General features: G+C 35.4%; 1 protein-coding gene across 4 annotated transcripts; it reads left to right on the plus strand.

Annotated features, from left to right (window-relative positions):
- The first annotated feature begins 4,729 nt into the window (after positions 1-4,729).
- On the plus strand, positions 4,730-26,073 carry LOC140883422 (uncharacterized). Of its 4 annotated transcripts, XM_073289869.1 has the most exons (20): positions 4,730-4,919; positions 5,004-5,116; positions 5,228-5,303; positions 5,383-5,525; positions 6,225-6,311; positions 11,997-12,080; positions 12,743-12,950; positions 13,429-13,514; positions 13,774-14,005; positions 14,143-14,266; positions 14,787-14,923; positions 15,112-15,220; positions 15,804-15,846; positions 16,463-16,634; positions 16,831-16,901; positions 17,007-17,100; positions 24,653-24,862; positions 24,956-25,162; positions 25,263-25,664; positions 25,757-26,073. In XM_073289869.1, the coding sequence occupies exons 1-20, from the start codon at positions 4,902-4,904 to the stop codon at positions 25,880-25,882; spliced, it is 2,742 nt and encodes a 913-aa protein (XP_073145970.1). In that variant the 5' UTR covers positions 4,730-4,901; the 3' UTR covers positions 25,883-26,073. The 4 variants fall into 4 exon arrangements, with proteins under 4 accessions (XP_073145970.1, XP_073145971.1, XP_073145972.1 ...); XM_073289870.1 differs by lacking the exon at positions 6,225-6,311; XM_073289871.1 differs by lacking the exons at positions 4,730-4,919; positions 5,004-5,116; positions 5,228-5,303; positions 5,383-5,525 and adding an exon at positions 5,554-5,658.
- The last annotated feature ends 679 nt before the right edge of the window (positions 26,074-26,752 follow it).

Below are 26,752 nucleotides of genomic sequence, written 5' to 3' on the forward strand. Positions count from 1 at the left end.
CCCACTCCGGATCAATTATCACGAGTTTTTTTATTTTTTATTTTTAATAGATTAATGACGTGACATACGCGGGGTGAGTATGGGCCGGCCATTTGAGTGGGCCCCCGAGCCCACACCGCATTTGGATGACTTTGTAGTGAAATATCCACCGTCCCTTTTTCTTTGGCTGCGTGCCCCCCCCAACTTTGACTCGTATTATCTAAGACTCCAATAACTAATATTATTATTATTATTATTATTATTATGACCATGATTATTATTATTAATAAAGGGCTGCTAAAATTTTATTCCAATCATTTATTAAATAAAATTTTTTTTCTCCCCAAGTCTAAATATAAGTGAATTTCTTGCTGTTTTGTATCAAATTTTTACAAATGCATATGTTACAAACGTAGCCGGTGTATGTAGTTGTGTACTGATCCAAAAATTTAGATCCGCATAGTTTGACGCTAATATTCAATTTGTCGAGTGGTTATTTATAGGGTTAATCACGGTGCGGTTTGACGGTTTTTCGTAAGAAATTCAAACCGAATTGTCGATTGCGGTTTGGTTATATTTTATTTTTTTATTTGCGATTTTATATGTAAAATCATTTTTGCGGTTTTTGGCGGTTTTAAGTGGTCGCGATCGGTTCGCGGTTTTTTTAATGATAAGTAAAATGGAAAAAATAGAACTATTCAAATTATTAGAACAATGATTGAAAAATATAATAAACAAAATAAAACTAAATAAAATAACAATCAAGCGACAAAATAAAATTAATCAACTATAATATATTTAGACAAGGTAGAAGATTAATATTTGCATAGAGAAGTAGTAAATATATTAACAAGAGAGAAAGAGGGAAACAAATTTTGAATAAGAGTTCGGATAGAATAGAATGGAGGCGGCATAAGAATCTATTGCATATAATGTATATACAATGTGCTATAAAATATAATTATAGCTAAATACAATTATACACGACGGTACGGTGCGGGGCGGTTTGGGCCAAAAAAAATAACCGAACCGTGGGGGCGGGGCGGTTTCCATTTTTTTTAAAAACGCGGTTATTTTAAAAAATGAGATACGGCGGTGCGGAACGGTCGGTTCGAACGGTTTTTGAAAAAATTTGATCACCCCTAGTTATTCGTGTTATATATCAATTAGAGATTATGATAATCAATAAATTAGATATTCGTCACGATTGATTCAGATTAGGGATGACAACGGGGCGGGTTTGGCTAAACCCGGGACTCGCCCCGGACCCGCTTGTGGACCCGCTTTGGCGGGTCTAGACCCGCCCAGTCGGGGCGGGTTTGATGCGGACCCGCCTCATTGTCATCCCTAATTCAGATACGCATATTACTCGAATAACTCGATTTAAAGCTTCTAACATGAAAATTAAGGCGTATCCTTTGTAATGGAATAATGATTATTTGAAATGATTTTTTTCCCATTTCATCTGTATATAGACGATTTTGTACATCCATATAGTTAAATATTATGTGTTGCCAACCATTTCATCTATTTAGAGTTTACAAAACTCTTATAAGACGGTCTTCTACCTATCTACATTTATAAAATAAATATTATTTTTTATGTCAAATTATTATGTGTTACCATAGGTATGAATCGGGTTAAATGTCTTAGAAATATAGATCCATGAGAATATCTCAAATGAGATCTATTCTTTAGAACTATAGTGAATGATGTATGCATGATGTAAAAGAAAAAAATTTACATTTTAGTCAATTTACACTATCAATATCCAAATATAATATTACCTTCGTTTTAATAATACAAATTTATTTTTAATTTCTCACATAAATCGATAAATTCATTGAAAATATAAATTATACAAACACTTTTCGATTTTACTTTTATTTAGTCGGTATTTATATAAATGATTTGTTATCTTTTTAATAATTAGTCGCTCACAAAAACCAAAATAAGATAGAACACCATTTTTTTTTGGGGTTTTGGACGTCGAGCTTTTGACATTATTGAGTCAACTTTGATTGTCACGATATATTGAGAATTTTGCAAGTTAGGACTTAGGAGGATAGTAGTCAAATAGATTTTACTTTTTAAATATGGTCTCAATGAATCTATTAAGATATATATAATATATTCTACTCATAATTGACTGCCAAAACTTGACTGAATTTAAAATTGTGATTTTAGAAAATAAAGTTCAATTTTCTGACAATCGTGTTGAGACGTCAGCATAACATATGTAGTTTGCGGGATATTTTATACTACACCGGGATAGATACATCCCCTTTAGTGTTTTTTTCACATGTTCGCGCGAACATCACGCTTAAAAACACTAGATGTTCGCGTGAACATCTCACTGAGAAAAAAACATGTGGATCCCAGCAATAACTTTTTTGGTTTTTTAACATGATGTTCGCACAAACATCTAAAAAAAATGGGGTGTACCTCTCCTGGTGCAGCATAGACCAACATGTAGTTTGCAACATATAACATATGTAGTTTGTTTACCTATTTCAAAAAAATATATATATATGTAGTTTGTTTACCTACCTTGTGTCTCGTTTGCAAAACTCCAACACTACAATTAAAATCGCAGCGTCCGTATGAGGTGCAACGCTCAAAATTTTGTTTGTTTCTTTGTTTGTTTTATTTACTACATTGGCCATTTATTTAATAAAAACGAAATGCTAAACTACATTCAAACGTAAATTCTCTAATTTGAAATACATATAATTTTTCAAATAATAGATATATTGTGAAAATATCTCACGGACTCGGTCCATATTTACAGTAAAAACTTTTATTTTTAATATTAAAAATAATATTTTTTTATGAGCTGAGTCGAGTCAAATAACCGTCTCATAAATTGTTCGGTGGAATAATTTCATTGAAGTTTTTTTTTATTTTGAAAATGAAGGAGACACTTCCCTTAATTTTTCAGTATCGTGATTCTCTTTTTATGTTTAAAACATAGGGCCTATTTTATTATTATGAAAAATTGTAATGTTAGTACTATAAGTTGACATGTGTTTTGTTTTAGTTCTACGACTTTTAAGAAGTTTGGTCTTAGTCCAGTAATTTGTAATTTTTTTTTTTGAGTTTTTGTCATTTTTTCATCGAAAGTCATTAAATCTGTAAATCAATCGAATATTACTTATCTGACACCGATACTCTTATATATGACTCATTTAGTAAGATTTAACCATATGTTACACAAAATAAATTATATTATGCAAAAATAAAAGAAAAAATAAAGAAAAAACGAAACTCAATATTCACAAATCGGGGAAAAAAACTAGTCGTTTTGTTTCTTTTGATTATGTGTATAAGTAATATAAGCTTAATTTTAACCACACGAGTCTTGTATGAGAACATCGACGTAAAATAAGTAATATTCCATTGATTTAGTGACTTTCGATTAAAAAAAATGGACCAAAAAAAAATCTAAGTTACAAACTTTGAAAAATTATAAAACTAAACAAACAACAGACCAACTTACATGATAAAGATGCAATTTTTCCTTTATTACTATGTTAAAGTTGGGACATGAATTAGTATGCTGTATGACATTTTTATACTAACATTTTCAAAATTGAAAAAGTATTTGTGTAATTATTTTTTTAAAAAAAATTGTAGTTAAAAACAATTAAGAAGGTATATATGTATACTACTTTATATAAAAAAAAATTTAATCCACATTTAACCCGTGTATTTTAATTCTAAAAACATAAAAAACAACTATTAATTGTTCTTTAAAAATATATCCGGAGAACAAATTTCTTTAAAGTACTTAAAAAATATTTTACAAAAATCTTATTCAAGCACATATTTTAATTTTTTTCATTCATAAAGCATTAAAAATATTTTTCCAAATACATATAACTTTATTAACTTTAATTTGTAAATAATGTTAAATGTACAACCAATATATCGTACAAATATATTTACAACAATTATGTTGTGATATTTTGCTATTTTATCGCGAGATTTTGATATTATGTTGTGATATTTTGCATTCAATGTACCACGAGATTTGATAAATTAAATGTTTGTATTAAATTTTATATGATATAAAAATTATCATACAAGTTTCGTTGTACATGTAATATTAATCTTAAATTATTTAATTTTTCAAATTTTGGAGGTTGGTTCGCCTAACCTTTGTCACAAAATATATTAAAATAATGTTTGAGAGAGCTTTTAGTTAACGAAAAAAACTGATAAATACTTCATAGAAAACTCTTCCAAATAGAGGTGTCAAAATGGGTTAGACCCGTCGGGTTGAGCCGCCCCGCCATACAAAATTGGTGGGTTGGGTTTGCAATTTTCCAACCCGCCTAAAAGGTGGGCCAGCCCACCCCGCCCCGTCTAAAGGTGGGTTGTGGTGGGTTGCGAGTTGGCTAGCAAAAACCCGTCAATTTACACGTAAACCCATCGGGTTGGCTCGCCCCGCCACCTAAAATAGATGAGTTGGGTTGATGTTTTCCCAACCCGCCTACAAGATGGGCCAGCCCGCCCCGCCCTGCCTAATGGTGGGTTGCGACGAGTTGTGGGCCGGCCCACCCTGTTGGCCCGTTTTGACATCTCGGCTTCCAAACACTATCTAAAAAAATATATTAAACATTTTTACTTATAGTTATTCAAATACATACACGTTACTTAAACAAATTTTAAAAATTTCTTAAAAAACTTTTAAAAAGATACGGGTTAGCCGGCTCGATCCGCGCAACCTCACCAGTCACCGCGTGGACGAGTGGGCGGGCCCCGGTTTCGAGGGGTCTAGCACAACCGTGAACCAGCCTAACTGCACCCTATTTCCTGTAACTCAGGCTGCCACGCATACATAATGGCGGGAAAAAAAAACCAAGTACCTTTTTATGTGCGTAGGTTTTCAGTGACTCTTCCTCTCTTCCTCATCAACAATGGAGTCCACTCTCAAGGTTCGTCGTCTTTCATTTTTTTCCCCTGCCCACAGTTTTCTAGCGAGCATTGTCTGAGGCTTCTTTTTCCTCGTTTGGGTGCAGAAATTTTTTGGCTTTTCGAAATTCCGACCGTACCAGAAGGAAATCGTGGAACAAATTCTCCGAGGAAGAGATTGCTTGGTGGTTATGGCCACTGGAAGTGGCAAATCACTGTGGTAAACTTTCCTAATCAACCCACTATTCTTTACTGATTTACACTCAGTATGTTTTACTGACACAGTTAAGTAGTTTCCTAAATACCCTTTTTGAATGGTGCTATAATAAAGCTACCAGGTGCCGCCATTGGTTTCAAAAAAGACTGCTGTGGTTATAAGTCCTCTTATATCTCTAATGCAGGATCAGGTTTGTATTTTAGCTTTATCTTTTCCAGTTGTTTTTGTTTGTGAAATGAAATTGTATATGTTGTGAACTTATGATGAAGGTAATGGCGTTGAAGCAAAGGGGTATACGTGCCGAGTATATTTCCAGTGCTCAAACTAATCCTAATGTGCTTAAAAATGCCGAGAGTGGTCAATACGATATTCTGTACCTGACGCCGGAGAAGGCCTGTGGGCTCACAAATAGGTACACTTTTGTAATGATAACAACTTGCTTGTGAAATTTGTAAGTCGTTCTGTTTTTCGGAGATGCTCAGTGGACCTCAGTTGTGCATCATTGAAGCTGATGATTGACATCTTGCACTCCGTTTTCTTATGATGTAAGTTAGTTAGTCAAGTACAGAGTTTTGCAAATTTTTCGAAATAAATTACAGAATACAACTTATTTTCTTAATGCTTCTGGCACTTTTCTTGGAATTACCATCGACGAAATATGAATAGTAAATATCCTGGTCTGTTTGTTAAGATTATGTACTTGATCCTAACTTTACCCCAAAAAGCTAGCACAACGGGTGAGGATCGTCCAAGTCCACTTATACAACTCCCAGGAATTTTATCCAATCGATGTGGTACAAAACTAACATCTGGAGCGGGAAGTTTACAAAACAATGGGTGGCCCAAACTATGGGTAGTCCAACACATATCGGTAGAACCTCTGCTTTGATACCATGTTAAGATTACGGACTTGAGCCTACCTCAACCCCAAAAGCTAGCTTAAGGGGTATGATTGTCTAAGTCCATATATGCAACTCCCAAGAATTTTATCCAATCGATATGAGATAACTAACACAGTTCCTCAATCTTTTAGAGATAGATAAGTTTTTTGTGTTTGAATTTGGGCCTTTATGGCTTGCATTTCTCCTGATTGCACATGATCCTGCTGCAGTTTCTGGTCAAGATTACTGGATTCAGGAATCTGTCTATTGGCTGTTGATGAAGCACATTGCATATCAGAGTGGGGCCATAGTTTCAGGTTTGTTTATTGTTGGGAAAAATGCATCATACGAGTTCTTAGAGTTTCTATATTTTGGGCTTATTTATTGTTTCATGTGGTAAAAAACAAGAGTGTTTAGAAATGTAATAAGCCATTTAAGACCGAAGCTTGATACTTAATCATGGGGGTTGGATATGTGAAATTGGCTCACTGTGCATCTTGCCTTCAGTTACTTCTCTTGCATTTTGATCAGTGGCTCAAATGATTGAATATGCATGGAAAGCCGAGCAAACTCTTCAGTATCCATTTGTTTTTAAAAAATACGCCCTTACTTTATTTGGAAGGATCTTTCGCTTCTCAAACTAGATAAATATTTTTGATTCTTGAACTTTTAAGATAGGGTTCTTTTACTAACTGCTTTCATTCTAACATTGGTTTCCATCAGGAAGAAAAGGTAAATCAAAGAGACAGCAACACTATTTTTTTTCCCTCACTTTGGTCTTGCTTCAGGAATTTTAGTTTTTTCAGCGAACCTCATATGTAGAAACCTATGCTTGATTCTATGCAGTGGAAGATTGAGTTCAACTCATGTTGTCTCATGAAAGCTCAGTGACAAACATTTGCTGATACTCTTTCGTGTGAATTGTCAAATGATGCTTCAATCCTGTAAATAATATGTTGAAGATTTCAGAAATATTTAGGAGATATTGTAGATACTAATTTGTATAGTTTCCTTTGTGTGAATTATCTAGAATAGGAAATTATCTTGAGATCAATTAGTGATTTTATTACCTTTTATTATGATTATGTAACTTGTATAAAGGCTGTATTTTTCAGTAGAAATAATAAGAATGTTTTACGCAATTCTTCTTGTTTCATGGTATCAAAGCCACCGATCTTAGAGGTGCATCTCTGCGTGTGTTACAGCCTATCATAATATGGCCTCAGAATCCTCCACCGTGGTAAACCAGGTGGTTCCGCCAAACCCAATATCCTCGAATCCTTCATTTGACAGCCATTCACTGCAAATTACCCAACACAAGCTCAATGGGTTGAATTTTCGAGAGTGGTTTCAATCCGTCATTCTTGTAATCAAGGGAAGAGGGAAGATCGGATATTTGACAGGTACAAAAAAGGCTCCATCAGAAACTGATCCAAGCTTCAGTTCATGGGAAGCCGAAAACTCCATTGTTATGGCTTGGCTCATAAACTCTATGGAGCCAAGCATTGGCCGCACATACTTGTACTACCGGACAACTAAGGAAATCTGGGAAGCTGTGGAAGAAATCTATTCGGACTTAGAAAATACTTCACAATGTTTTGAGATTCGCTCGAAACTTCGAAACACAAGGAAAGGAAATCTGAACGTGACAGAATACTTCAACTCTCTCATGGACTTATGGCAAGAAATCGATCTGTTTTATGACATGGGATGGTCCTGCACAACTGATGCAACAAAATACAAGACGATGCTTGAAAAGGAGCGCACCTTTGATTTCTTACAAGGTCTTAATCATGATTTGGATGAAGTTCGTGGACGGTTGCTGGGGACAAAACCATTTCCGTCTCTTCGGGAATCATTTGCTGAAGTTCGAAGGGAGGAAAGTAGATGACGTGTTATGTTGCATTCCCCACGACAAGAAACCTCTTCCTTAGATGCCCAGGGTTCTGCTCTGATTGCGCACAAACAAGACGGAAATCGCTTCAATCGAGATCGTCACACATTGCCGTATAAACAAGAAGTAGCCCGTGGATATCAATCTGATGGTCGAGTGGTATGTGATTTTTGCAAAAAGCCCTATCATACTCGTGATACTTGCTGGGAAATTCATGGAAAGCCCATTGATTGGAAACCCAAGAAGCAACAAAGACCGCCCAAATCAGCCCATCTTGCTGAGTCCACCTCTAACGTTGCTACTGGACCAGAATTCTCCGGTGAGGATTTGGACATGTTGCGTCAACTGTTGCAACAAACTAGAGCATCCAATGGATCTGCGACTCAAACCTCAAAAACGCCTACTGCTGCTATGGCCAAAACAGGTATAATTCATCAGAATTTCCTCTCAAAATCCCAACACACAGATTGCTGGATTGTGGACACAGGAGCCTCAGACCATATGACTGGAACAAAAGCCGTTTTTGACACATATACCAGTTGCAACAACAAAATTGATGTTTGGGTTGCTGATGGAAAAGTATCACCTGCTGTGGGGAAGGGCTCGGTTTGTCTATCAAATATGACACTAGAATCAGTGTTATTTGTGCCAAATTTATCTCATAATCTCCTGTCAGTAAGCAAACTAACCGAGGATATGAATTGTGTTGTAACCTTTTTTCCTTCTCATTGTGAATTTCAGGACAATTCTTCGGGGAAGATGATTGGAGTTGCTGAGAAGAAAGATGGATTGTATTATCTGTTGGAAACAAAGAATCCTAGCCAGTCTAAGTCACCCAATTTTTCTATGTCAGTTGTTTCTAACTCTAATGTAATGTTGTGACATCAACGTTTGGGACACCCTAGCTTTCAGTATATGAAAATTTTGTATCCTCATCTTTTTATCAATAAAGATCAACATTCCTTTCAGTGTGAACAATGTGTACTTGCAAAGCAACCTCGTACCAATTACCCTACGCATGTGTATCAGCCTTCAAAACCATTTCAGCTAGTCCATAGTGATATATGGGGACCTGCTAGAACTTCGAATCTCACTAAAACTCAATGGTTTGTAACCTTTATCGATGATCACACGAGGGTGTGTTGGGTATACCTCATGAAGGACAAATCTGAAACTTTCTACTGGTTCAAACAATTTCATAAATTTGTCTTGAATGTATTTCAGTCCAATATTCATGTTTTTCGCACAGATAATGGAAAGGAATACCTATCAAGTGAATTCAACCAGTACTTGGGAGAAAATGGGATACACCATCAAACCTCTTGTGTCAATACACCAAAACAAAATGGGGTGGCAGAGAGAAAAAATCGTCATTTGTTAGAAGTTGCTAGGTCTCTTATGTTCACTAGCTCCATTCCTAATTTCTATTGGGGGGAGGCGATTCTCACATCTACCTATCTGATAAACCGTTTACCCTCGAAAACACTCAAATTCAAAACTCCTTTGAGTGCTCTAACTGCCAGTTTTCCCAACCTTAATCTTTTCAGCTCCTTATCCCCAAAAATCTTTGGTTGCACTGTTTTTGTCCACAACAAACAGCCAAACCGAAGTAAACTTGATCCCAAGGCATTCAAGTGTGTTTTTGTAGGATACTCCCCAACCCAGAAAGGATACAAGTGCTACTCACCTTCACAAAAAAAGTTATTTGTCTCTTTGGATGTCACTTTCTTTGAAAATAATTTTTTCTACTCTCGCTCTCCTCTCCAGGTGGAAAATAACGACGAGAATAGTATTTGGGATCCTACTGTATCATTACCCATATCAAAAGATGTGTCTCCTCTTATAAATTCAGCTCCTATACTTGTTTCAAGTCCTATCCAAATTCATGAACAGGGGAGAGAAGTACACGAGGAGGTAGTTTCAAGGAATCTCTTCAGACCTACTCTCGCAAACCAAAGCCTTCTCAGCACAACCAATCATCGATCCTAGAATTGGAACCTGCAGTTTGCAAAGATTTGGAACTTCCAATTGCACAAAGGAAAGGGGTAAGATCTTGTACTATGCATTTTATTGCAAATTTTCTAACTTGTAAAAGGTTGTCTCCTGTTTTTAAGGCCTTTATAGCAAAAATTGACAGTGTGAAAATTCCCAAAAATATTGATGATGCTTTGAAAGATAAAAAATGGGAAAGTGCTGTACTGGAAGAAATGACAGCTTTGCATGAGAATGAAACATGGGATATAGTGGATCTACCCAAGGATAAGAAAGTGGTTGGAAGTAAATGGGTGTTTACAGTAAAGTATAGGGCTGATGGAGAAGTTGAAAGATACAAAGCTCGGTCGGTGGCCCAAGGGTTTACTCAAACATATGGAATAGACTACGAAGAAACATTTGCTCCAGTGGCAAAATTCAATTCAATACGTGTGTTGTTGTCTATTGCTGCAAACTTGGATTGGGAATTGCACCAGCTAGATGTCAAAAATGCGTTCCTGAATGGTCACCTTGATGAGGAGGTGTATATGAAGATTCCACCTGGTTTCCAGTCAGAACATGAGCAAGGGAAAGTTTGTAAGCTGCGGAAATCATTGTATGGGTTGAAACAATCCCCACGAGCGTGGTTCACTCGATTTAGCTCCACTCTCATGCGATTGGGATATAGTCAAGGAAAGGCAGATCATACTCTTTTCATCAAAGCAGGAGAAGGTGGAAAAAAGGCCATCCTCATTGTGTATGTGGATGATATCATAATTACAGGTGATGACAGTGTTGAGATTCTTCAGCTCAAAGGAAAATTGAGGAAAGAATTTGAAATAAAAGATTTAGGATCCTTAAAGTATTTTCTTGGCATGGAGATAGCTCGAAGTAAAGATGACATCTTCATTTCTCAAAGGAAATACACTCTTGATTTGTTGCAAGAAACTGGAAAATTGGGTTGCAAACCGGCAGGAACACCCTTGGAAAAAAATTGGAAGAGCAGCATTAAGGAGAATGAACCTTATGCAGACATTGGTAGATACCAACGCTTGGTTGGCAGACTAATATACTTATCTCTCACACGGCCTGATATCACATATGCCGTCAGTGTGGTAAGTCAGTACATGCATTCTCCAACTCAAAGTCATCTACAAGCAGTGAATCATATTTTAAGATATCTCAAAGGAACTCCTGGCCGAGGACTTATGCTCTTAAAAAATAATAATAACCGAAGCATTGAGGCATATGTTGATGCCGATTGGGCTGGAAGTGATGACTGTAAGTCAACTTCTGGTTTTTGCTCGAAGTTGTGGGGAAATTTGGTTACATGGAGAAGCAAGAAACAAACCGTGGTAGCAAGAAGTAGTGGCGAGGCTGAATATCGAGCTATTGCACAAGGGATGTGTGAAGTTATTTGGCTACAACGGTTAATGTAAGACTTGAGAATTACTATCAGCTCACCTATCAAGTTGTACAGTGACAGTAAATCTGCTATCAGCATTGTGCACAACCCAGTCCAGCATGACCGAATGAAACATGTAAGGATAGACCAAAGTTTTATTAAGGATGAAATGGAAGAAGGAGGCATTAAATTATCCTATATCTCCTCTTGTGATCAAAAAGCTAATATCCTAACCAAGAGTCTCACAAAACCAAGTCATGAAAATCTTCATAGCAAGCTTGGAATGAGAGATATCTATTCCTAAGCTTGAGGGGGAATGTTGAAGATTTCAGAAATATTTAGGAGATATTGTAGATACTAATTTGTATAGTTTCCTTTGTGTGAATTATCTAGAATAGGAAATTATCTTGAGATCAATTAGTGATTTTATTACCTTTTATTATGATTATGTAACTTGTATAAAGGCTGTATTTTTCAGTAGAAATAATAAGAATGTTTTACGCAATTCTTCTTGTTTCATAATATCACTTTTCTTTAATTTTTTTTTTGTTGCGAGCAATTTTTGTTAGTGAAATGTAAGCTGAGAGGTCGAATAACTTTTCTGTGTCGTCTTCACATGTTTGCAATCGTATTTGTGTTAATTGTTTGTAATTCTGTAATATTTAAAAATACAATCGGCTATCCTTTTCTTTGAGCTTTTTATCATTTTCCAAAGGTTTGCAAATTTGACAGGGTGGAATACAAGCAATTAGACGTGTTGCGTGATGTTCTTTTAAATGTTCCAGTAGTTGGATTAACTGCAACTGCCACTGGAAAGTAAGTATTTATTTCTCATAGTTAACATCTACCGTTAGCCAACAATCTTCAACTTTGTTAGTCAATTCTTCAATATAACTGGGATGGTGTGAAGTCTAATATTTATTTGATACGACTTTCTTGTCTTCCAGGAAGTCTTAAACTCATTTCAAGACACTAATGCATTTTATGTCAACTCCAATCCCGTGGTTTAACAATTTTATTTAACATTTATGAAGAAGGATTAGTTTGTTTGGGATTGAAACTCGTCATGTTTTGGAAATGAAGGATTGCTAAAACCTAGTTTAGCGCAGTAACTAACACAACTTTCCATTCTGGTAATTTTCAGGCATTTTGCTTTTTTTTTTTTTTTATTTGGCATGATTGGTTAATCTAAAATCTGAATGTTCTCCTCCCACTCTTTGTGAGTAATATATCAGAACCTATAATTCTGGTCTGTGATTGGGCGTTGATATATCATATCCAATGCACACATGATGTAGCCAAATGTAACTTCCCTTTTCTCCAGTCCATGGTGTGTGCTTTTCATTTGCATGGCTAAATGTTTAGATCCGAGAGTTTTCAATCACAATGAAATGTCTTAAATAGTTTTTATGACTGAGATTTACTAGGTGTGATATTCCATTTTCTAGAAGCTCTTAAATGACTTATTTTATTTCTAGGGTCCGCGATGACATCATGCTTTCATTGAAGATGCATGATCCTCATGTAACTATTGGATCGTTTGACCGCCAAAATCTCTTCTACAGTGTCAACTCTATTGACCACTGTAACACTTTTCTGGACGATCTTGTGAAGAAAATCTCTTCTTATATAGACAATGCAAGTTCAACAATAATTTACTGCACGACTGTCAAAGATGCTATACAGGTCATTTCACTTTTTCCTAATTTTATGACTCTTGTACTAGATTATGCGTGGAAATATTTATGTGTGTTTCTCTTTGGTTGCGTTTGGATTGATGAATTTCAAATCCATTGATTTCAAATGAATTTTTGTTGTTTAAAGAAGTAATACCACAAACTTCATCTATCCCTTACATATAAACATAGCGTTTCATGTTAATTAGGATGAAATTTAAGTTCACCCAATAATAGTGTTATTTGAAATTTATTATACACTAATGTGTAAATAAGTAAAGACGTGGATTTATGATTTGATCTATTGTTTCCTTATAAAATAAAACTGTAATTGAAATTAATTTTCCCAAGTGCACCTTTAGACAAATATTACGTCAAATTTCAATAACTATGTCAGAAATTACAGTTTTTTATGAGGACTTGCTAAGTCCTATATATTTTTTATTTGATTTCCTGACACTGATCATATCCATCACTGGTTTCTGTAGATTTTTGAGTCTCTTGATGCGGCGGGAATTGCTGCTGGATTATACCATGGACGAATGTCTAACAATGCACGTGAGGATTCCCACAGGTTTAATTTCCTTTAGATTCCTCAAGTTTAATGTCTTTTTCTCCCTTAACTTGGCAATACTAACAGTCCATGGGTGATTAATACATTTTTCTATTTTGCAATGTTAAAGGATTTAAAGAGTGTAGTTTGGGTATATCAAATGTGATTGCTTTAAGTATTATTATTGGCCTGGTTCCGTTAAAGTTATAATTTACGAAATATGTCTCAATTTTTTTAAAAAATAGTAATTTAGATTTGAAACTGTTTTTCTGACCTGCAGATCATTCATTAGAGATGACTTTTATGTCATGGTCGCCACAGTAGCTTTTGGTATGGGTATTGACAAGCCTGATATAAGATATGTAATCCATTATGGCTGCCCAAAGAGTTTGGAATCATACTATCAGGAAAGTGGACGTTGTGGCAGAGATGGCGTTCCTTCATCCTGCATGATGTATTATATGAGAAGTGACTTTTCAAAAGCTGACTTTTATTGTGCTGAAGCACGCACAGTATGCTTCTCTTCTTAACAGTCGTGCAAATTGATAATATTGTTTAACAGTTCTTGACACTTTTTACCATTTGAATTACTACTCGCACATGTTACTCTGGTGCTGATAAATTTTCTGGTACATGCATGGTCTACAAGGCTGACCAAAGAAGAGCGATATTGGAGTCATATATGGCTGCACAACGCTATTGTTTGCTGACAACTTGCAGAAGAAACTTTTTGTTGGAATACTTTGGCGAGAAAAACTCTCCTGTTAACTGTGGTACAATCACAGTTCGTTTTTTTTTCTTAACATGCATTTGCTCTGTAATTGAATCTGCTTATTTAGAAAAAATTGGGTCAAGGTCTTCGGATTCTCACTAGTGGTTACAATTAAATTCAATTTGGTAAGTGATTCAGATTGCAACAATTCTCTGAATCCTCGATAAATGGGAAACTATACTTTTGATTAGGTGGATGCAATTTTTTTTGTTCTGAATTGTTCATATATGTGGCTTCTTTATAACCTCGGGACTAAAACCATTATGAAACATTGTTTGACATCTGTGCTGGTAGATCTCTCATTTTTTTTATTTTTAAACATTTGAAGTTACAGAATTTCATCATTTACAAACCCAAATTTCACGTGTCCATATAAACTCATGTAAAACTTATAAGTGTTTCGATATAACAAAGTCCATCCGTGACTAATTGTGTTATCATATGCAATCGTATTATATTAGAGACATGAATTTAATCAGAAAAATACTGACACAGATAGGATCCTGGTTTGATGTATGCAGGAACTTGTGATAATTGCACTAGCTCAAAGAAAGAGCGTGACTTGTCCAGGGAGGCATTTCTTCTATTGGGTTGCATTCAGTCATGCAGGGGCCAATATGGTCTCAATTTACCTGTGGATGTTCTTCGTGGGTCTCGAGTAAGATTACTGTTGAAATTTTTTGTGTTTGATAGCAGCGATATAGCTTATATTCTAACAAGGAAGTGTTTGATTTGACCCATGCCTTGGATGTGCCTGAAAAAGTGTTTGAAAGTTTCTCACTCGATTCTGTGGTGTTGTGCTCAGAAATTCCTAGTTTTGACGCGAGGCTTCTTTTCTGATTGCAGTCCAGGAGAATTGTTGATGCTAAGTATGACAAGCTTCCATTTCACGGCCTTGGCAAAGAATTGCCATCTAATTGGTGGAAGGAACTAGCTTATCAGTTAATTTCACGTGGTATGTAAGAGCTTTGTTGTTTAAAAATTATGTGTTAAGTCAGTTTTTATGAACCTTTTCATGGTTTTTAGGAGTAAAATAGAACACACATCCTATGGTTTCTTTCCTGGGCATGTCATAGAAATCAGATGTAAACAGTAAATTTCAACCAGATCCTAAAGGATACTCACTGAATTCTAATTAGCTTTGGGTCTTTGGCCTGCTAATCCCCAACCTTATGACTGGGGACAAAAGATCTTGTTAGAGTTTTTGCTAGATACCAGCCGCTGATATTGTTATAACAATTCATCATGACAAATTTAATTCAGCAGAATTGCTCCTTTGTGTTTTTACTCACTGACTTGCTCTATCCAATTTCTGTTTTCACCTTTTAGAGAAAAATTTGGCAAGTATCTAATGCTACATGATAAAAAGTTGTTCACACTAGCCTTGCTGTGTGTATATTTATAACATTGAGATGCACTGATGGAAAAAGTTTTTCGATTTTTATTTCACATGGTTACTGTGTTTGCATGATCTGGCAGTGGATTACTTGTTCCTTTTTGCCTCCTTTAAATGATGAGCAGCTATGCATTGAATGCAGATTATTTGATCGAGATCTTCAGAGACATGTATAAATTTGTAAGGTCCAGTTCTTTTCCCTCATCCACGCTGACCCAATTCTCTTCATCAGTTTCTAACTGGAATTCAGTTTCTGCAAATAAATAGAGTCATCTGGTCTCATTCCATTTTGTCTGGCAATAAAAATGTGTTTTCCATGTAATGGAGTTAAATTTTATGTCTAACTATTGCTGATTGAATCGTCATAAATAGTAGGTGCTAGAAAGAATACTTTTGATATATATATATACTCTTAGGATTCAAATGCCCTATCTCGCATTAGTTTTCTTGTGTGTATTAGGTGAGAGCAAACTAATTCTTGTTATATTGATTTTTTGTTGATAACAAACCTTAATGACAAAGGGTAAACAAAATTGAATACAATATGTGCCGTTCTAAAATCCCTTGAGATTGAGGGAAATAATTTATTTTGGGTAACTAATGGATATGTTAGTGTATCTTACAGTTACTGGTGTTAAATTCTCGAAGTATCCAATGGTTGTTTTATAAGCAGCATGAGCAAAGTGAATAATGGTTTTCATAGTGGAGAGTCATGTTTTTATGCCTCCAATTGTATGAAACAATGTAACCAGTCTCAAATGCTAATAGTAATTGAACAATAATTTATGGTTCATGTACCAGAGTTGGACCAAAAGGCATGCAATTTTTGAACTCCTGCACCCCTGATTATCAACCCCCATTGTTGCTGACGTTGACTCCAGAGATGATGGGTAATGAGGAAAACAAAGTTGAAGTTAGTGAGGCTGGATCTATCAATTGTTGCACTGACCTTGATTTAGATAAATTTTCGCAGGTGTGTGTACTCCCAATTATACACCTTTCTTTTAAATTGACACTGCAGAGTTTTACACCTTTTGTTATCAATTATATTATTGTTGCTTGCTTCCATTTAGCACGAACCCCATACGTCTGCACTATGTATTGGTTTGTTATGTGACCAAATATGCATGGTTTGACCAATTACCTATATCTTTTACCTCCTGCTTCAGGTAGAAGATCTGCTATATAGAAGGCTGGTGGAAGAGAGACTGAAGTATGCAAGAGACACTGGAACTGCTCCGTGAGTGTTTTTTATTTTTATCATTGTTGTCTGCAGCGATGAAAGCCATTCAGATGAACGAAATGTTTTCTTTGTCCTGCATATCGATATTTTATTGCCTTTCAGATATGCATTATGTGGTGATCAAACATTAAGAAGAATAGCAGTGACAAGGCCTTCTACGAGAGCTAGGCTAGCAAATATAGATGGTGTAAACCAGGTATACACTGTGCTGGATTTTTTAATCTGAAAATCTCATTTAGGTTGATAAAGTTTTGCATGTTTGGTAAATCGACTGATTTTCCTTTCTAAAGCTATTTGGAATAGTTTTATTGTTGTCTGCACATTAAAAATGTATTTATGTTTCTCTATGATTGCACATTTCTGAGTTATGTTACCTATCACGCCTTTACTCATGGAGTGCTCTTGACTGATGCCCAACTCTCAATAGGGAATGAACTATTTACATGCTTGACATTGTTGATAGTAGATTAAATGTTTCCTTCTCCTTCTTTTTTGAAAAAATAAAATTGAAAGATGTGCAATTTGAAAGATCTTGTTGTGTTGATAGTATTATAGCATAGAGATTATGGCAATATTTACAACGCATGAACAGTTTTTCCCACCGGCTTCCCAAATTGAAATTGGAAATGTGGTGTGGAACTGTGGATGCATACTTTTAGGATGGATGCGTCCATGGGGCGGGTGCCACTCGAATTTTTTGTTTATAGGTTTAGTGGGGGGTGAGAGGGCCTAGGCCGAAACCACCTGCCCCCCTCAAGTTTTTCCTAAAGTTATAGATTCATAAAATTTTTATATCAAAATAAATAAACTAGTAAAAAATAAAAATATGAAGTTACTCATTTTCTTTAATTCTTCTATCCCAAATCTTAAATTGGAGTTGAAAATCTTTAAATCTCGAATTCTGAATTGAAATTGAAAATTTCCCAAATTTTGACTGTCAAACCCTGAATCACTTTTTATATCTCGTAATCGGCTATCTAACTCAACATAATATTCTTGCTACAAGTTTTAATTGTGAAAGATACTTGATGTTATTAATATTTTGTGTATTGGTATTAACAATCTTCTCCATGGAATTTCTATCTTATTACTATGTCTTTTACGACTTTCAACATCCGATTTTAGTTTATGGGTATGAATTTGTAAATTTTGTATATGATGTGATATAGAAATGGTTTAATAAATGTTTATTGCTTGTCTGTTTTCCTTCCAATTATAGGTAATTTGGTTCCATTTTGTAAGTCCATTTGTATTTTAACTGAAATAGTCATAGCATATGATTCTGTTTTATAGGTCTTGCAGTGTAATTTTTCCTGATATATTGTATACTTATATTGTGTTATTATTAATAATTATTGAATGAGTCTTTTCGCTTTATATTGGTTCTGGCTCATTAATTAATTCAAATTAAAGAGGAATACTCTTTTTGATTTCTCACGCTATATCTTTTGATACAACTCTAATAATCTATCCTAGGAATAAAATAAAATCTATTCTAGGAAGAAAATAAATATATTTTAGGAAAGATTACAAATGACTAATTACATATTATATTTCTAAACATAACAGACAAATTATTAGGAACAATTCTGGAAGAATCTAATCCAATCTTTTGAATTTCTCAACACTCCCCCTCAAGCTGGTTGGTAAAGATCTGTCATTCCCAGCTTGTCTAAAATATTCTTGAATGTATGATCAGAGAGTCCCTTAGTGAAGATATCTGCAAGTTGGCCACCTGTTGGAACGTAAGGAGTACAAATCAGTCCACTGTCAAGTTTCTCCTTTATGAAATGTCTATCCACTTCAATGTGTTTTGTTCGATCATGTTGCACTGGATTGTGTGCGATACTAATGGCAGACTTGTTGTCACAGTACAATCTTATAGGTCCGTCCCACGTCACCTTTAAATCTTCTAGGATGATCTTAAGCCACAACAACTCGCAAATTCCTAATGCCATTGATCTGAACTCAGATTCTGCACTTGATCTTGACACCACATTTTGTTTTTTACTTCTCCATGTTACCAAGTTTCCACCCAATAAGGTACAATATCCTGAAGTGGACCTTCTGTCAACCACTGCTCCTGCCCAATCTGCATCGGTGTAGCCTTCCACTTTTAGGGATCCATTTTTTCTATAAAGAATTCCCTTACCTGGATTTCCTTTCAAGTACTTGAGTACTCTGTAGACTGATTGAAGGTGAGATGTCTTTGGATTGTGCATAAATTGACTGATCATACTCACTGCAAATGCTATATCTGGTCGTGTATGTGACAAATAGATAAGCTTGCCTACCAATCTCTGATATTGGCCTTTATCTACTCCTTCTTCTTCTTCATTCATGTCAAGTTTCTGCCCTGGTTCAACTGGAGTATCACATGGCTTGCAGCTTATCATCCCAGTCTCTTTTAGGAGATCTAGAACATATTTTTGTTGTGAAATAAAGATCCCCTTTTCTGATTGAGCTAGCTCTATGCCAAGAAAGTATTTGAGCTTACCAAGTTCTTTAATCTCAAATTCAGCAGCTAGTTTCTTCTCAAGAGATTCCTTTTCCACTTGATCGTTGCCTGTCACAATTATGTCGTCAACATAAACAATAAGAATTGTAACTTCCCCTGCAACTGAATGTTTGATGAACAGTGTATGATCCCCCTGGCTTTGTTTATATCCCACTCCTTGCATGGCTTTGGTGAACCTGCTAAACCATGCTCGTGGTGATTGTTTTAAACCATAGAGTGCCTTCTTCAATAGGCGCACTTGGCTTTTAGAAAGAGAACCATTGAATCCAGGTGAAGGATCCATATACACTTCCTCCTCCAAGTCACCATGTAAAAAGGCATTCTTAACATCATATTGCTGCATAGACCATCCAAAGTTAGCTGCCAAAGAAATTAAAATTCGAATGGTATTCATTTTTGCAACCGGGGCAAATGTATCTTGATAATCTATACCAAATGTTTGAGTATATCCCTTTGCTACTAGCCTAGCCTTGTATCTTTCTAGGCTGCCATCTGCCTTATATTTTAGTGTAAATACCCATTTACACCCTACAGTTTTTTTTCCCTTAGGCAATTCAACTACCTCCCATGTCTTGTTCCTTTCTAGAGCATTCATCTCTTCTCTCATAGCATCCTCCCAATTCTTATTTCCTAGTGCCTCATGAAAAGTTCGTGGAATTTGGATGGTGTTTATTTTAGTGAGAAAAGCTCTATGTGAAGGAGAAAAGTTTTTGAAGGCTATGTAATGAGTTATAGGATACAATGAAGTTTCAGTACATTTCCGTTTACCTTTCCTAATAGCTATAGGTTGCTCAGTATCAACAATAGTAGGCAAAAAAGGTGAATGAGAATGAGTTTCAGTACCTTGTATGGGTTCAGACTCATGGATTTGCTGAGACATTGGGTTGGGCTGTAATCTCCTTGTATAGACCTGTAATGGACGATCTATAGTGGTTCCACGTGGGTTTATTTGAGAAGATTCAATATCTAGATGCAATGTTGGACTGGAATGGGAATTTGGACTTGGATCGACCATTGTAAGTTCAACAGGTTCAATTTCTGGTCTTGTTTTATCGGCTGGTGTTTCTGGTTTTTGTCCTTTTGTGACTGGAATGGGTAAAGAAAACAGATCGAATTCATCATATTCATCTTTCTTTTGGCTATGCTCCCCCTGAAGATTAGCTGGGCTAAAAAACGATTGTTTCTCGTCAAATGTGACATCTTTGGACACAAAAAATTTTCTAGAGGAAGGATAATAGCATTTGTATCCCTTTTGTGTGGTAGAATAACCTACAAAGATGCATCTAAGGGCCCTTGGGTCGAGTTTACTCCGCTGATATTTGTGAATGTGAACATAGGAAACACAACCGAAGATCTTTGGGGGTATTTTTGAGTAGAAATTATTGTTAGGAAAGAACTCTGACATATAGTTCAAGGGACTTTTGAAGTCAATGACTCTAGAGGGCAACCGATTGATTAAATATGTAGAGGTTAAAACTGCCTCTCCCCAATAGCTTTTTGGAACATGATTTTGGAAAAGTAAGGCTCGGGTTACTTCAAGAAGATGTCTATTTTTTCTTTCGGCGACTCCGTTTTGTTGTGGAGTGTCAACACATGAAGATTGGTGAACAATGCCTTCTTTTTCAAAATATGATGACAATGCTTGATTGAAATAGTCCCTAGCATTGTCTGTCCTAATGCCTCTAATGTTTACTCCAAATTGTGTTTTTATCATGTTAAAGAAAACTGGGAGAACATGACTCACATCTGATTTTTGTTTAAGGAGATATACCCAAGTCATTCGAGTGCAATCATCAATAAACGTTACAAACCCTTTAGCCCCTGAAATGTTGGAAATTCTTGACGGTCCCCATATGTCAGAGTGAATTAAGACAAAAGGTGATAAAGATCTTGTGTTGCTCAAAGGAAATGGCACTCGATGGTGCTTTGAAAATTCACATACTTCACAATGAAAAGACTCGACATTAATATTTCTAAACAAAGAGGGAAACATTCTCTTTAGGGTTGTGAATGAAGGATGTCCTAGGCGACGATGATGATTCCAAATCTCATCTTTATTTGAATTGACAGAAATTAAAGAAAGGGACGAGGGATCACTACAGCTATCCTTGTCTTTAAGAAGATACAGCCCTTCCATTGCTCTAGCTTGCCCAATCATCCTCCCCATAGTTTGGTCCTGGAAAATACAATGATCATTGAAAAATGTCACATGACAATCCAAATCTTGAGTTATTTTAGTGATGGATAATAAATTAACAGAAAGTTTGGGGACATGTAACACGTCTTTAAGAATGAATGAAGAAGAAAGAACCACCGTTCCTTGACCAGCAACTGTGATTAATGAACCATCAGCAACTTTGATTTTTCTATTGCTAGAACATGGCTGATAGGTGGTGAAACAGCTTGCAGAGTATGTCATGTGATCTGTTGCACCCGAGTCAATGACCCAGGTGGCAGAATTGCATTTGTTTGAGGTACTAAAGGCACAAGAATTTAGGATTTTACCATTCTGAGCAAGAGAGCATGATCCAGAAGGCTTCTCAAGAGTGTTGAGGAAGTTTCTTAGCCTTTCAATTTCCTCTATGTTGAACCCTCCATTCTCAGTAATTTGTTGATCACGAACTAGTCCTTCCATATTAGTGTGATGTGCTTGGCCTTTTACTTGATTTCCTCTATAGCCTCCACCTTGGCTCATCGATGGGGGTTTTCCATGAAGTTTCCAGCAATTTTCTTTCGTGTGCCCTTTTTTCTTGCAATAATTGCACCACAGATTGTCTTTGTAAGTGGATCTCTGTCCATTTTTCTTTGCTTCAGCAACATTTAGGGCTTCACTTGGAGTTTTCCTTTCTGTGATCATCATAGCAGACCCTTCTGGATTGGAACTTGGCATTTCTAACATCACAATCCTCCTTCCTTCTTCTGCCCTTATGAGAGAAAAGGCTTCATTGAGCGATGGCAGTGTATCCCTTCCAAGGATTTGGACTCTAACTTGGTCAAATTCCATGTTAAGTCCTGCCAAAAACTCAAAAATTCTCTCTCTTTCCACATATTGTTTAAGAGTTACAGCATCCTCGCTACATTTCATCTTGAAATCTTGATAATAATCTAACTCCAACCAAAATCCTTTCATTAAATTATAGTATTCAATGATGGATAAATTACCTTGCTTGGTTGTTGAGAGTTTTGTCTTAATCTCATAGATTAATGCAGCATCTTTGACCTTGGAGTATGTCTGTGTTACTGCTTCCCAAATTTCCTTCGCTGTAGTGAGAAACATATATGGTCCACACACCTCTGGCGTCATCGAATTCCAAAGCCATGACATAATCATAGAGTCTTCTTCTTCCCAAACAATGAACTTGGGATCCTTAGGGGCTGGAGACTCACCTAGCAAGTGGCTAATCTTCCCCTTGCCTTTCAGAAATGTCTTCACAATTTGAGACCATTTCAAGTAATTTCGCCCATTCAGTCTGTACGAGACTTGTACATTTTGAAACTCCCCAAAAGTTTGATTGCTTTGATTTTCAGAGTTAACAGCAACGGTTTCTTTGCGGATATTTTCATATGTTTCAGACATGATGAAGATAGGTAAAATATGTATGAATGAAATTGAAGGGACGGCTGATAGTGTTTAGGCAGTGAGTAGATCGAAAAAATTTTGCAGAACCCTAACCTAGCTCTGATACCATAAAGAGGAATACTCTTTTTGATTTCTCACGCTATATCTTTTGATACACAGGTACAGCATATATACAACTCTAATAATCTATCCTAGGAATAAAATAAAATCTATTCTAGGAAGAAAATAAATATATTTTAGGAAAGATTACAAATGACTAATTACATATTATATTTCTAAACATAACAGACAAATTATTAGGAACAATTCTGGAAGAATCTAATCCAATCTTTTGAATTTCTCAACACAAATAGTTTCCTTACTGAATTGTAGTCTTTGATTTGGTACAAGTACATTGTTATCGTATTTATTATTTTTCTAGTTATTTTGTTTTCATATTTTGGAATGCATGAATGATCAACTAAATTCACATAATTTTGTTTGATTATTTCACTGTTTTAGTTTTAATCGGCTTGTATTTCATTCAGTCTCGTTATTTTTCTAGTTATTTTGTTTTCATATTTTGGAATGCATGAATGATCAACTAAATTTACATAATTTTGTTTGATTATTTCACTGTTTTAGTTTTAATCGGCCTGTATTTCATTCAGTCTCGTTATTAGTGGTAAGACAATTGATTTATATTTTAGAAAATGGTGTTCTCAAGGGAAGAGTCTATGCCACCACATGAGCAGTGCATGTGGAGATCCAACGACCAATTTTTTTTTTTGCATTTCAGATGTTCATGTGAACATCTGAAATGCCAAAAAAAAACCACCGTTAGATGTAGCACATGGGCAGACTCTCCCGTTCTCAAGATAGATATAATTAATTTTGTTGGAATTCATTTATGGAGATAGTGCTACTACTTTGATAGTTTATATTAAAATACTATATTTACATTTTACACTTATTTTTAATGATAAATTATTCCGAAAACATTTTTTGCCGCCCTTAAAAGTATGTCTAGCTCTGTCCCTGCATAGTTGCAAGTTGCAACCAACATAACCTTATCTGCTTGCCAGTTTTCCCTGCAATCGTGATAAATTGAAACTAAAATGGATTATATTCAAATGTCTACTCCTATATGTTGCACAAAAATAAAGCGAATGCCTACTCCTATGTGTTATCCCCCCTTGATTCTATCATTAACTTTTAAATAAACACAAAACTGGCATAAACTTTAGTTTTAGTTGCTTCAACATACCTAAATTGGCTGTATCACGTGTCTAGTTTCTTACTTCTCTTCTAACTAATTTTCAGTCATTTGAGTGGTCTGGCGATGTAAACATAAATCACTCTGAGAATTGTTTTATCTCAGCGTGATACCACATCTGTCATACTTGTGTAGCTTTTAGAATTACTGTCGATGTGGTGCTTTTGTTACCCATAAAAGCCTCATCTCTAGATATAACAGATGTGGTATCACGCTGAGATTTGTTGCATCTCTACTTGTTACTTCTCATTCACGAGTAGCTTTTGGATTTACTGTTGATGTGGTGTTTTTGTTGCCTATAGAAGCCTCATCTCTGGATATAATAGACGTGGTAATTGCTTCAGTATTTCTTTCTTCGATAGTTATCTAATCTGGAAGTTTTAATTATGTTGCAGCACTTTTTGACAACACATGGTGATATTTTACTGCAAACTATCCATTCTCTATCAAAAGAATTGAGCCTCTCTTTAGATGGGGAGCCACATGCAGAACCACTTGTGTCAAGAAAGGTTCCGATTAAACCCAACAATAAAAGATTAACCACCCCTGTGAGGTTTCAATCTTGGAAAATGTGGCAAGATGGTTTGACACTCCAAAAAATTGCTGTACGTTTTGAGATACATGGTATTTCATACATTTGAATTGTAACCCATTCGGCAATTGTTTGTGGATTTCAGTTTTTAATTTTGGCTTTGTAGAATCACCCCGATAGAGCAGCTCCAATAAAAGAAGGAACTGTCTTAGAGCATATTCTTGAATCAGCGAGAGAGGGATGTGCTATTGATTGGCGCAGATTATGTGAGGAGATTGAACTTACGCATGAGATATCTAAACATATTCAGGATGCTGTATCAAAAGTAGGCAATGAAAAGTTAAAGCCTATAAAAGACGAATTACCAGAGGAGGTAATAAATGGAAGATTGTGGATATCAATCAAATTGCAGTATCTTTATTACATCCCAAATACTGTGCCGATGACCATATATTGTTGGGTAAACATATTAGGTGACTTACAGCCAGATTAGAGCCATCTTGATTATGCAAGAGCTTGGATTATCAATGGGTATTATTTCATCTGGCCATCAACACAATGGCACAGCAGATGAATCCTCTAATGGGATGTCAGAACCTTCCAATGCGTCCGACCATTCTTGGCAAATGGAAGGGGTTCAGCCTAATCTTGATTCGCTCAATCCCAATGTGGATGATGGTGGTTCAGTTGAAAAATCTCAACAAATCATCCCTGATCTTCTGGTTGAGGATGCAGATATAAATGAAGCTGCAGCTGCTCATATGGACGATTTAAACTGTTCTAGGAAACGCCAAAAACATGATACACCTAAGGAAGAACATAATATTGCCACAGAGAGTTCTGTTCTAATCTGGCTTGATAATTTTGGGGATGGAGTAAGTGTTTGTTGACCTCTCTTTCTCTAAACTTAACTACCTTTGCCTTCTGATAAAAAAATAAATAAATATATGTTGGTAAATACGAGCAGGTTTCGCTTTCTGATATCCTGGAGCATTTCAATGGATCAAAAGAAGAGTCGATAATCGATATTCTGCAGGGTCTGGAGGGTGAGTTTCTGATATTTAAGAAGAAAAACGTTTACAAAGTAATATAAATAAACTGGTCAGTAGTTGTTTATTGTGTGGACTATGGAGAACACCTTGGTAAATGGGGACTTTTACCTTTTTTTCATTTCTCCCCACTTTTGGTGCCCCATGCCTTCGGTGACAGAATTACTGCACAAGCTTATTTATTAAAAAAATTGTTCGCATTTCTTGCAATTTGATGATCTAAAAATAAAGTAGATTAAGGGAACAATGATGTTAAATATGTAGCTTCTCTCGCTTTTGGTGCGAGAGAAATATATGTAATTTTTGCAACATATAATATAATGTAATAATAATATTATTTCAAATGTTGAGAAATAATGGATTAAAAAGTACACAAATAAAGTTTCTGTTCCTAAAAGTGAAATCTGGATTAAACATGTGATGATTTAACATGGAATATTTCTTTGAAAAGAATCAAAATAGAGCACCTTAGGCATAATATCAATTTAAACAAGCAATTCCATGCATGTGTGATGTGTTGCGGGTTTGTTTGTTTTTTTTTTCAAAAAAAAAAAAACAATAGTTGTTAGAGCAAAGTTAATATTTATATTATGAACAATTTGTAGTGAAAATATTTAATTGTAAAATTATACTTCGAGGTTGGGCAGCCATAATCGTTTTTAACTATTTTATCAATCAAAATATTACATATTATCTCCCATATCATTTTTAAACATCATATATGATCATTTTCACATCAGTTTCATATTCGAAAGATCCCAACTAAATATGGTGAATATTAAATAATTTAAGAATAATTAAAAAAAAAGTCATGAAATATAGCTGTGTCTGACCGAAGAGTAGTTCAATTGAAATAGAGCTTCAAGTAATATATTCATCACTTGATTTAGCCCGACCTAATATAAAATTCAACA

Source organism: Henckelia pumila, chromosome 2 (assembly GCF_033568475.1).
Source record: "Henckelia pumila isolate YLH828 chromosome 2, ASM3356847v2, whole genome shotgun sequence".
Lineage (NCBI taxonomy): Eukaryota > Viridiplantae > Streptophyta > Magnoliopsida > Lamiales > Gesneriaceae > Henckelia > Henckelia pumila.